This window comes from Geospiza fortis, unplaced genomic scaffold (genome assembly GCF_000277835.1).
Source record: "Geospiza fortis unplaced genomic scaffold, GeoFor_1.0 scaffold428, whole genome shotgun sequence".
Taxonomy (NCBI): Eukaryota; Metazoa; Chordata; class Aves; order Passeriformes; family Thraupidae; genus Geospiza; species Geospiza fortis.
The window spans coordinates 350,614-363,448 of NW_005054409.1; the positions used below are offsets into that span (position 1 = coordinate 350,614).

The 12,835-nt window shown below is 40.2% G+C and overlaps 2 protein-coding genes across 2 annotated transcripts in view; one reads left to right on the top strand and one right to left on the bottom strand.

Annotated features, from left to right (window-relative positions):
* Positions 1-698: 698 nt before the first annotated feature.
* NUDT5 (nudix hydrolase 5) lies at positions 699-12,834 on the bottom strand. Its single transcript, XM_005426280.2, has 10 exons — positions 12,767-12,834; positions 7,838-7,927; positions 5,766-5,833; positions 4,925-4,977; positions 4,177-4,284; positions 3,540-3,635; positions 2,476-2,577; positions 2,081-2,089; positions 1,304-1,357; positions 699-1,040 (listed from the first exon to the last, which is right to left on the bottom strand). Exons 2-10 carry the CDS (start codon positions 7,898-7,900, stop codon positions 931-933), a joined length of 663 nt encoding a protein of 220 aa, XP_005426337.1. The 5' UTR covers positions 7,901-7,927; positions 12,767-12,834; the 3' UTR covers positions 699-930.
* CDC123 (cell division cycle 123) overlaps positions 12,492-12,835 on the top strand; it is a 30,441-nt gene continuing 30,097 nt past the window's right edge. The window contains exon 1 of the mRNA XM_005426281.3: positions 12,492-12,495. Within this exon, the coding sequence (XP_005426338.2) occupies positions 12,492-12,495 (4 nt within the window). The remainder of the gene's footprint in view (positions 12,496-12,835) is intronic.

The following is a 12,835-nucleotide window of genomic DNA, read 5'->3' on the forward strand; positions in this document are numbered from 1 at the left end:
ATGGTGGTGTCGTAATCATTATTTTAGATCAGACAAACCAGTTTTCTCTTTCTGCATAGTCTCTTCATGTCTAAATCACAATAGGAAGTTCTTGAAATTGCCATTTCAATTACTTCAGCCAGAGCATGCACACAGTGTTCCTGTACTGCTGTCCCCACTCCTGTCACAGAGAATTACTACTTAATTGGATATGCTACAATTCTATGATTTCTGAGTTGGAAGGGACCTGCAAGACTCACAGTCCAACTCCTGGCCTTGTGCAGGACATCCCAATAAGCCCACCATGTGCCTGAGAGCATTGTCCAAACACATCTGAACTGTCAGGCTCAGTGCTGTGCCCTGAGGAGCCTGTTCCAGTGCCCAGCCACCCTCTGGGTGAAGAACCCTTTCCTAATATCCAACTTAAACTGCCCCTGACACAACTTCAGGCCATTCCATTGGGTCCTGTCTCTGGTCACCAGAGAGAAGAAATCAGTGCCAGCCCCTCTGCTGCCTGTCATAAAGAAGTTGCAGCCCACCATGAGCTCTTCCCTCTCCAGGTGTTAGGAGCGAGTGCTGTGAGTGAGAGAGACCTGCACTCACTGTCCTGCCTCTGCCTCCTTTGGAACCATGGTGATACAACACCAACCATGGTTACCTAGGCATCTTTGCTATACTGAACTCTAAGTGCAGAGAGGAACCTAGTGAGAAATAAGCCATTCTGAAAATTAAACAGTATTTTTATTATGGATATTCTGTCAAGGCTTGACAGAGCAGTTAGAAGAAATGTTTTTTGTCAGTTACATAATTCGAAATAAAAATACCAGAATCATTACTACAAACACTTTTCTTGCTCTACAAGTAAAGCAAATTACCTTGATTAGAAGAAGAGTTATACTTCTAAGCCATTCAGCTTGGGCAGTTTTGAATTCAATTTCTCATCGTCCAGTTCTAGAACTTCATGAAAGGAACTTGGAGCGGTTTTTCCTCTGCGCGCTTCAGAGCCAACGCGTAAGTGTAAACCCTGGCATCTACTGCCAGCTGTTCCTCTGCTACCAGTTCTGAAAATCAAAAAAAAAAAAAAAAAGAGATGCTGTTAAAACCTTTACAGAAATGTAAGTCCTTGCTAAAATGAAGATGTGTAGCATTCCAGACACTGCAAACTCCTCCTGATCTCACTAGCTCACATACCTGGCCAGTCTCTCACAGCTTTTTGCTTAACACATAACATAATGTATTCTAGGGTGAGAAATGACACGAGGAGCCCTGAGAAGGGATACCTGAAGTTCATGTTAGTGCATTTAATGTGTCAGAAAGCTCTTACCATCAATCCTTTGCAGTAGGTCATTCTTTGGAAGTGAAACAACTTCCACAAATTCTAGGAGAGAAGGAAAAGGTTTACACATCCTTAAATTAGTGAACAGTAAAGAAACTTAACTCTGTCTTCTGTTTCTTTCAATTTAGAAGGGGAAAGAAACTCATTTAATGCTCATCACCACCCAAAAGTTGTGAGTTTTGATATATCAAAAAAAGATCAATTAAATGGGGACAGGCAGTGACTGGGCTCACTAAAAAACATGTTTGACAGAAAAAAGCTGGAAAAACAATTGGGGAAAAAAGTGTAGCTGGTAGCTAGAAGGATAAGAATTCCTAAAAGAGAAATCTCCCTTTTGAGAATGAAAAATACACTGTTGAAGAAAACTGTTTGGCTTCTCCTGGTACAGGAATGAATTGGAGATGCATTTCAAGACCAAACCATCTCAAAGGGTTTGTTAATGATGAATTTATGCTGGTTTAGCCCTCCCCTGAGTCTCTGAATTACTTGTCTTCAGGGCTTGACCTACAGCTCTTGGGGGGGCAGTAATTTGTATTTCCTGAAATACTGGTGCTATAGGTGCAGTACTGGGAAAGATAATTGACGTAATAATGACCCACAGGGATTTGCATCTAGGCCAAAGTCAACCTCAGGCACATTTGATTAGGCTCAGGAGATTACCCAAGCACAAATAAAAACCAGTTTTAACTGACTTTTTCTAAGTAAAACTTGCCATACGAAGAATCATGACCTTCTTGTCAATGAGATCACAGTCACATTACGTACCTCCATCATCTGCAAGTGAAAAGAGTAGTGGGTTAAGGGGTTGAAATACACCAGAGTTTATAATTAAAAAGCATTTGATGGCTAACTGACTGTGAGTGACACTGCAATTACCTCCAGAGTAAAGCTACAACTGAGAGCAGTATCTAGGTTCACAAGTGCTTATGGCCCTCACTGAAATTTGGCACTGAAATGTTTTATTCTGAGTATGCCAAAAGCTGACACTTCACATCTGGGCTTCCCCAGTGGATTTAGCAGAGACACACTCATCTAGACTGCAGGATGTGATTGGAAGTATGTGCAGTACCCAAATCAGCTAGGACAGAAGAGATGAAGTGGTGGAGTTAATTGTTTTCAACCCATTGTTTTGTTATCTTCTCAACATTTTCAAAACTCACCAAGGTTTTGCTTCGGTCTCGTGTTCTCAACCTCATCTCCATTAATGATGACACTCACGATGTGTGTTGTGCTGTTTGATATTCCTGGGTCCAAGCACAGAGCTGCCAACAAGCACATGGAGAGGTTCATTTTTCAGAGCAGGAATCAGGCACCTTGACATTTTAACAAAAGCTTTCACAGAAATGTATCTGATACAATAGGAGAATATATATTTGGCAGACGTTTGTGCTGTAAGAGTAGCGAAAACTTTGTCTTCACAAATTCTTAGAGGTAATGTTTCTGTAACTCTCAGCTCTTTTACAGATCCCTGGGGAGACTTGTTTTCACAGCCAAATTTACTTTCCATTCCATAGACTAAAGAATTACTGTGAACTATCCCTTACAGACTTCCTCAGCCTGTTGGAGTGTAATTTTGCCATCACCTGTCTCCAGCCTCTCCCAATCCCCAGCATGCAGTTGTACCCAATAACTGAGAGACAAGACTCAACTGCAATGACATTTCCTCAAAATCCTAAGTTGCCTCACCTACCTTCTCAAGCTTGATTTATGATCCTCATTTTGCCTTCATTTTATCTTATGTAGGAAGCATAGGATTGGAACAATCATGTTCCAAAGGATCTCTGAATTTACTCCAGTTACTCTCCTTTCTCTTTCCAGCTGGAGAACTCGAGTACTGTCACCTCCCCACAAGTACTGTCACCTCCCCACAGCTGACACAAGGGTGACCTCTGCATCATACAGCTTTTTTTTTCTAAGTTCACAGATGCTGTTCACAGAAGTCCAGCAATTTAGACCTTTACATTAAAATGCCAAATCACAGCTTGAAGAATTGGGTTTTGTGTGAAGGATCTTAATGAATAGCAATTTGCTCCCTACAGACATCAAACTTACTTCAGACTGAAGTTCAGCAACTGATTCACATCAAGAATCAAAGTTTCACTTTTACATGCTACCCTGCTAATCTGCATAGGCTTTCCCTTTGGTTTAGAGCATTCCAGACATTTAGAGTAGCCATCAAGACAGAATTAGCTTTAGTAGGAAAAAATTTTAAAAAAGCAAAGACCTGGAGTACATTCAATGACTTCCCCCTTGTACCCAGTCTCTTCCTTCAGCTCTCGAAGCGCAGCACTTTCTGCTGACTCGTTTTCCTCAATGAGGCCTGGGAGATACATAACACACAAAAACAATTAAAAGCTTCCCACTTAACTGCAACATCCATCCTGAGATCTAATCAAGCTTTCTGGAAGAGGAAAAACATCCTCACTACTCTGTCTTTACAGAGGGATAAGTGTTAGGAAGGATTCCAATCTCTGGATTCATTATGCTGCTGCCCACATCCTTAACCAATTATCTACAGAATCATGATGCCTTCTCCAAAAAATGGCATTAATATTCTCATGAGGGAAAGAAGCCAAATGCTTTGACTCTTAGAGAAAGTAGAAGTGGAGGGAATTTTTTCCAATCTGCTAAAACAAGCTTATTTTGTTTTTTCATTATCAGATATTCCTATTTTGGAATAGCATGTTGAGCTCTGCACGGTTTTCCAGCTAGAGCTTCATTAAGATCACAGAATCAACTAAGCTGGAAAAGATCTTGGAGATCCTCAAGTCAAACCTATAAAATACATAAAGACTGACACTCCAAGCACATCTAAACACACTGAACCATATGTGACTCATCCCAATGTTTCAGCCACTTACCTGCAGGAAATTCCAAGCAGTAGCCATTGATTGGGGGCCTGAACTGTTTCACCAGGACAATGCAGTCATAGTGCAGGGTTCTCTGCAGCACTGCTATCACTGCTACACCTATCACAGCCATGGGAGACACAAGGACATGGAATGTGAGCGTAGCATGAAGTGAGATTTTAGTGCCAGATCTGGAAAGGAACACACACACTGTACTCTGAGCATTAAATGTTTGGATGCCTGCTCCAGAATCCTGAATGATGAATTAAAGCTCTTTATAACATGCACGGTGAGAGAACTTCAAAGCTCCCCAGCAAGCCAGAGGCACACAAACCAAGCAAGACTGAGCCTCAGGGAAGGGCTCTCCTGCCTACAAAAATTGCTTGAAAGCCTCTGTAGGGAATTCTCTACTCTCCATTTCTAAATCATGTCCCAAAGAGCCCCTTGGCCCCTAACAGCAGACCCAATCACCAGTTTGAGAGCTACTCTGTGTCAGAGCACCCCTGATGTCTTAGGAAGTGCCCCATCATTTTAAAATGAACACAGGGACCTTGGGAAAGCGCTCCCACCAGTAAGGTTCTGATTCTTCAGCACTTCAGTAAGCCTTTCACTAGCTCAGGGTATAGCCAGCTCTGCCAAGCCACCTGTTCCACATCCTCACTCATTCAGGAACAGATCAGCTCAAAATCTGCATTGTCAGCTTATCAGAAGGATTTTCACAGGAAAAAAAATGGAAACAGAAAAAGCCACCAATTCTTACCATCAGCTGTAACTCCCTTTTTGTTACCAGTACGCTTTACAGTTTCCCAAGTTCTGTTTAAACAGAGAAAAGAACAAATGAATACATAAATCATCTTCTACCCTTGCTACTTTCACTTAAAGCAAAATGTACCACCACACAGTGAGGTCTTGTAAGAAGAAGCAGGCCATAGGCAGGCCCTGTCATACACTGGCACTATAAAATGTCTATGGTATAATTTTCTTTTGCCTACTTAAGGGCGAGAGAGAAAATAGTTAATTTTAGTTACACAAAAAATCCAATCTTGCTAATTTTAAGAGGACACTGCTATTGAAGTGGGAGGCACTAGAGAGAGCAATCAGTACAGAATCTAACACATTAAGGGGAGGGAACTAAAGCCATGTTTGTAACACCTACAGAAACACAGCAAAACTAAAGAGTACAAAAGAACTGGACAGAAATGATAACATACAAGAGGACACTAATTTGTCAATAATATGCAGGATCCTGCTCCACCAGCAGGGAAAAAGGAGCCCATAATGAAGAACCAGAAAAGCCACAGGATGGAGTCTGATTGTCACAGAGTAGTTGCACAGCTGGAACTTGCTTCTCTGTAAAATCTTTCCAAAGAACTGGAAATGCAGCACAATCCAAGTCCAATGTGCCCAAGAGGATTTAGGAGCCAAATTCAATCCCAATGCTTGCACATCTGCCAGAGTAAGATTCTCTCCTCTGAACAGCAGGAACTCTGAAGAAACCTCACACCCATCTTGTGTAGAGTGATGTGTTTCTAATGCTCATGCTCTCTAGCCTGGGCCCAGTCTGTGCAATTGGAAATCTGGAATAGCAGAGAGGCAATTACCTGGTTTTCCCAAAGGGATCAGTGTAAGTTGTTTCTGAAAGCTTCAACCATTGTCTTTCTACAATTACCTAAAATAAAGAAGTCTTTGTTAAATACATTATAAAATCAATCTCAAAGAATTGGGAGAAACAACACAACTTTTTTAGGTTTTTTTGAAGACAAATTTCAGCATCACACCACATGCAGGAATATGCAACAGCATTCCTGTTGCTAATACAGAAAAAAAATTACTCTAAATTCTTGAATATGAATAAAAATATAACCCCAAGACAGTAGCTTTTCTTAACACGAGTTTTATAACCAAGTTTTGATGAATTCAGTGGGATTTTATGTACTGTAAAGTCCTCATTTTTTAGTAGGATTTTGCAAGGGTAATATATCAGCTGCAAAAGAGTCTCTGTGCAGCCCAGAGACTTTAAATACACTGCTGCTCATGAGTGCCCCCTTAGCAGAAGGCACAGCCCAAAAGCTGAGCATGCAAGACTGAAAACCAAGCTACTCTGAAACTTTTCTTGCCCTTGTGTATCTGCTGTATTCTGCAGCTGTAAGAGTGACACATATCTGTCCCTTTAGGGTTCTGAGAGCTGCTGAGTGAGTGCTTGACATTAACACTATGACCAAATGCCTTTTCTGGGCTAAGTGAGTTTATTTTCCCTATGTTTCCTCATCTTTTATGTAATTCATTTAAAAGAGAAAAATCCCTAGATATCAGCCTAGCAGTTTGCTTCTTTTACTGTAACTTGCTTTAAAATGAGTTATTTTTATTTTTTTGTCTATTACTTTGATGGGCAAAAAACATCTGCTTATACCAGCCTGAATGTGCCTTCCCAGAAAAAGGAAGAATGAAGTAAGATCAGCTCCCACTTTCATGGAAGACATTCCAGCATCAGGCCACATTCTTACTGCACAGTTACAGAACCACTTCTGATACAAAAGCCACTGGCAGAAGGAAGGTAAATACTTCTCTGTATTAAGCCCAAAAAATGATCGAAAAAAGTAAGTAAATAGTTTAAAATATGTAAGATCTAATTATAAATTTCCAGTGATATCAAAGAGCACATTGTTTAAAAAAAGAGAATAACTAAGAAAAATTTAAAAAAACCCAAACAACAAACCAAACAAAAAATCATAAAAAAACCTATACAAAACCAAACCAAAAGAGGATAAAATGAAAATGCTGCCTGCAAAATACCCAGCTCTTAATTGAAAACCCAAAAAGATCACAAAAATTAAGTCCTTTATGCTTGTGAAATATTCATATTCAAAAAATGCCTAAGAGAAAAGACATAATGCAAACAAATCTCTTCCTTCCTTGTGCCATGAAACCGGAATAAACTACAAGAGTGTGTTCAGTCCATGAAGAACAAATAAAAGAAACCACATTTGTGTTATAGCAAGAGCAGCACACTGCCAAACCTGCCTTAACACCAAAGATTAACTTTTAAGATTTCATTTAAAGGGAACAGAAACAAATATAGGCAGTTTAGGGTGAAAGGGCTTCTAATAAGAATGAAGTGCCTCCAGAATCCTTTCTTAGGACTGGTATTATTCTTACTACTTCCTTACTGATGTCTTTGAAACAGCAATTATCTAAATTCAAATCTTTTCAGCAAACATAAAGCGTGGTACAATCCTAAATGTTAAAGCAACCCTTGGTGGTTTGCCACCTTAAAGAAACAGAAAACTGTTTGAAAGAGACAATTGTTGCTGTGTTTCATAACCCACCAATTTGTAAAGTCTCTCAGAAATATCAGCATTATTTCTGAACACTGAAAAACCTCCTGAAGACACAATACAAGAAACAGATATAAAATCTGAAAAAAAAAGAGAAGCAGCTTAAAATAATGCAACACTGTAGATTTCTCTCTCCTCAGTGACAATTTGTATAATTATTTCAATAAAGAGGAATGTCACATCTGTTAAACTCTCTGACAATCAGGAAGAAATTTTTTGTCTATTGAACAGGTTTTTATGAACATCCAGCCTCTCTAGCATTTTGTACTCTGCACTCACAAACTCACAAATAATCGTTATTTAACAACAAAATAGTGCCCAACCCAAGCATGCGGTACCTCTTCCTTAAGGACGGATTGTTTTGCTGGTTTTACAACTTCTGTGGATGTCTCAGCTGCCATTTTCAGCAATGTCAGGTTTTTCCCCTCCTGTGCAAAGTCCAGATATATAAGAAAAAAAATCAATATTTGCTTTCAGTGTAAAGTTAAAAGGTTCATTTCTGCACCGTAAATTAACAAATATAGCTTGTTGGAAAAAGTCAGGGACGTGCGATAGCAAGTTCAGTTCATGTTTTCAGCTCCACCCAGTGATTTCAGAGCCAAATAATTCAAAGGAGAAATGTAAATTTGGGTCAAATCCCTGATTTGTATAATTTTAACAGCCCTATCAGCTGTCAGGTAGCTATGCCAGCTGAAGACACTTAATTAAGTGTCTTCAAATGTCAGAGACATATACAGATAATAATCCATTTCAAATAGTTTCATTCTGATCTGGGTGAAATGCTCTGTCAACAGTGTCTGGACAACAGGACTGTGCACTCCACTGTGAAAGTCAAAAAAACCCCTTATACCAAGAGGACTTCAGTGATAAAACTTTCTGCTATTAAAAATAAGAACTAGAACCTACCTCCAGCTTACACCACAAATAAACACGTAAATGACTCAATCCTTCCACTAAAAACAAGGTCAAAAAACATGGGGCAGCACATGGGGCTGGTGTGATGGTGTGACCATGACATGTCAGTCTCTTATTGGGAATTATGTACCCAACACCATGCAAAAGGCAGCATTTTCATTAAAAAAGTGCCCAAAGCAAGGCTCTGCACCTGCAGCTTGTGCCTCAGCCTGCATCTCCAGGAAAATGAGATTATGCACTCCCCCCATCCAGTTCCAGCCTAAAACCACAGCAGGCAGCAGGAAAAAAAATGTATTAGAGACTGACCCTGTGTCACTGTTGAACTACAGGGCACTTTCAGCACAGAAACTTATACCAGGGAAACCATCTCTGATATGAACTTAATACTGAAGTCCTGAAAATAATCATGAATCATAAGCAAAAGCCAGTGAAAAGAAACAAATCAGTTTAAACACCAGGAGAGATGAGATGAGATAATCTTAAAGATCTCAATCATCCATAGCATTGACGGTCATAATCTTTCCAAAAAGTCAAAAAGAACCTTTCCATGACTTCAGCTATGGATTAATAAGGCTCTGTGTGGTGTCTAGCAAAGAACAGTAGCAAAGTATGAGAAAAGCATCTCTGTCACACTCAACTTCAGCACTTTCATTTCTTGCTTCATCTTTATCCCTTTTGTGGTAACATCTGTTGCACACTAGTGAAACATGAAAGAGCAACAATCAGCTTTCTTATGTACTGCATTGACATGTGCTTGCAGTAAGTAGTTAAAAGGAACAGGTAGGACTAAATATTTCTGTTTATCAGCAGGAGTAAAACTGAAGTACATTAATCCATTTCCTTGGTCTGTACACTGGGCAGGCTCTCTCTTAATTCTTAAGGAAGTGGTTTTGGGTGAAGTTGGTGATAAAAGTCAAATGTGAAGACTGGTTTTATGTAACATAAGTCTTGAAAAGAAACCCTAACCTGTTAAACCCAATTCTGTTCCTTCACAAAAAAAAAAAAAAAAAAAAAAAAAAAAAAAAAAAAAAAAAAAAGTTCTATAATACTCTTTTAAGGCAATGAAGATTATTTTCAAAACTACAGTTTTATTATCTACCTTACCACTATTTGTAACACAAACTGCTCATTTGCTTGTGTTCCGGTTTCTACCCCACTTCAGTTCAATCAGCTGTTCCAATGTTTGGAACTACCTTCTCTTAGGATCGAAGAGTTTTATCTGGACAAGGGCCATGGTCTCATGCTGTGACTCTCAAACACAAGATCAAGCTTTCCACCAAACACAGGCCAAAGAAGCACAGCCCAGGAGAAACAGTCAAAGGAGGCTCTGTGTGATGTCTTTAAAAACACAAAAACCTTACATCCCAGCTACAGCAAATTCACCTCCTGCATTTGGAATTAATTATAGCCTTTTGTATTGTCAATATAAATATATGAAAGGAGTACAGAGTGAACCATAGCCTTGTTAAAGTTGGCTTTGGATTGGGCTAAGTCTTCCTCTTTTACTCTCCTCTCACAGGAAATCCTGTTCTATTGATCACCCCAATCCTTCTGCACAAATACCAGTGTATCTTTCTCAAACGCGGATTAGTACAGCTGTATCATGAAAAAAAATACTAGAACCTCATCTCATGGCAGAACCTGCTTTCAAAACAGTTTGTTCTCTCCTGAAAGATTCAGCAGTGACTTGATACTTATAATAACAACATCAAAAATACACAGTTTCAGTGGTTTGAATGATCACTAAAACCTAAAATGGGTGAACACCTCAAAGAGAGGGGAATGCTGATCTAGCCCAGCTTCTGTAGTTTGGGTCTCCTCCACAAGTGGGTGCAGTAACTCTACGTATAGTGACATTTTTAGAAGTTCCACCAAAACAGTATTTTTGTCCAGATTCAGTTGGCAGTACAAAAGTGAGAATTTCTGCTGTTAGAAAGCTGAAATACTGTTTGGTAAAATGAAGGCTGCAATTCTGGCATCTCATGTTAGTCATGCTGTCAAGGATGGCAACGTCTCCTGTTCATAAACAAAATTAGCTGCAACTGAAAATTAAATTTAACACTAAAATGTGAGGTTTGTAAAGGCCTACTTAGCTTTCAAAACATGCCTTGTCTTGCAGTTCTTCTACCTCATAAAATTCACTCTGCATATAAATATGAGTTCATCTGAGTTAAAAATTCAACGCAGCTGATACAGCAGCCTGGCTACCTGATTTAGGATTACATGAGCTCTAAGAATAGACATTTTTAATTGTTATAAGTGCAATCTTAAGAATATGTCAAAGTGCCCACATTTATCAGCTGCCTTAACATGAATCAACAGCACTCAAACGATGAATTATGGGGAAAAATAAATGTTTTCTACTTTGGTAGTTTTTGTGCCCAATGTTAGAGTGCACTGCTGGCAAATCATGCTACCTCTTCCATTTATTTCAAACTGGGGTCAAATTCTGTCCTGAAAAAGCCATGCTATTTATAAAACATGAAACTTTATTCCCATTGCTTATTTCTTTATGGAGTGGCTTCCTTTCAAGGCAGCATTCAGCCATTCTACAGTTTCCAAATTATTTTTCTCAGCAGTTAAAATCTTAAGCCAACCAAGGTCTGTGAAGCAGCTGGAGAGAGAAGTCAAGATATCAGAACTATGATTCAATATTAATACTTAGACAGATGGATTAGCTTTCCTAAATCACTTTCCAGAAGACATTCTCTGATCCAAACACACATTCTAGCTGACAGCAACCAGATCTAATGGAAGCTCAGCAATGGGGGTCCCATGGCAAATTCAAGGTCAAGGTCAAACAAAATACAGATTTTCCTATAAAGAATGTGCAAAAGAGACACTGACAACATTTTATGCACGATTTAACCAACAGCACTCTGAGATATCTAAGCTGAAGATAAACATCATTAAAAACTCCTAAGGCACTTTAAACTTGTTACTTGCACTTTAATGCTATGATTCTAGAAAAAAAAAAAATCAATTAAGTAGCAATTAAGTTGAGGGGAGGGAGAAAAGTAGGGGGACAACATTTCATTTTTATCATGGTATCTAGAAGCATGGATGACCCACTGAGTGCCAAATAAAACATGGGCAAGTAACTGCAAAGCAAACAAGGATTATCTCCCGGAAGCAGAAGAGGGTGAGAGGCAGCTCCATGGTGTTATCAAACTTCCCAACAGCTGAGCTGTCACACAGCTGGGGAGTCTGACAGTGTTCACAGGGGTCCGAGGAAGAGACGAGGATCTGACTCCATGTTTCAGAAGTCTTGATTTATTATTTTATGATATATATTATATTAAAACTATACTAAAAGAATAGAAGAAAGGATTTCATCAGAAGGCTAGCTAAGAATAGAAAAAGAAAGAATGATAACAAAAGCTTGTGTCTCAGACAGACAGTCTGAGCCAGCTGACTGTGATTGGCCATTAATTAGCAACAACCACATGAGCCAATCACAGATCCACCTGTTGCATTCCACAGCAGCAGATAATAATTGTTTACATTTTGTTCCTGAAGCCTCTCAGCTTCTCAGGAGGAAAAATCCTAAGGAAAGGATTTTTCAGAAAATATCATGGCTACAGGGGAGACATCCCCAGACTGCAGATGGGAGAGCACAGGAGGAAACATGGCATGGAAACAACACCACGCAGGGGACACAACAGCTAAACCACGGGGCTTAAATATCCCCCATACTACTCGGTTAATGCTTGACTTGGGACTGAGCAAAACGAAATAGTGGTTGATAAAAATTTTAACATGAGCTGACAGTGTGAACTCACAGCCCACGGCTGCATCCAAAGGTTCTGCCCCTCTCCCCTGCCCTTGTGAGGGCCCACCTGGAGCCCTGAGCACAGTTCTGTGTCCCAAACACTGCAAGGACATGGAACTGTCAGAGCAAGCCCAGAGGAGGCCATGAAGTTGATAAAAGGACTGAACACCTCCCCTGCAAAGACGGGCTGGGAAAACTGGAGAAGGTTGTGTGGAGACTTCAGAGGACCTTCCCGCACCTGAAGGAGCTACAGGGGAGCTGGAGAGGGTCTGTTCATCACAACTGCAGTGATAGAACAAGGGGTCATGGGTACAAATTGAAAGAGGGGAAATTTAGGTGAGATATTAGGCAGAAATCCTTTACTGTGAGGGTGGTGAGACACCAGAACAAATTGCCCAGGGAGCCGTGGATGTCAGGTCGGATAAAGCCTTGAGCAACCCGGTCTCATGGGAGGCGTCCCTGCCCGTGGCAGGGGGTCATTGGAACTGGATGATCTTTAAGATCCCTTCCAGCTCCTTAACATCTATGAAACAGCTCCATGCAGGGCACACGCGGGCACAGGGAGGACAGCAGAACCTACAAGGATAAGGCGTTACTCAGCCATTCCTGGGCTCGGGCAGGGCAGAGCGAAGGCAGCGCTGCGGGACGG

Excerpts from the sequence above, each read along its gene's own strand:
- NUDT5 (XM_005426280.2), bottom strand. The coding sequence starts at position 7,900 with ATGGCAGCTGAGACATCCACAGAAGTTGTAAAACCAGCAAAACAATCC. Across the intron at positions 5,834-7,837 it reads AATCCGTCCTTAAGGAAGAG|GTAATTGTAGAAAGACAATG; the intron begins GTACCGCATGCT and ends TCTTTATTTTAG. Across the intron at positions 1,041-1,303 it reads CCTACTGCAAAGGATTGATG|AACTGGTAGCAGAGGAACAG; the intron begins GTAAGAGCTTTC and ends TTTGATTTTCAG.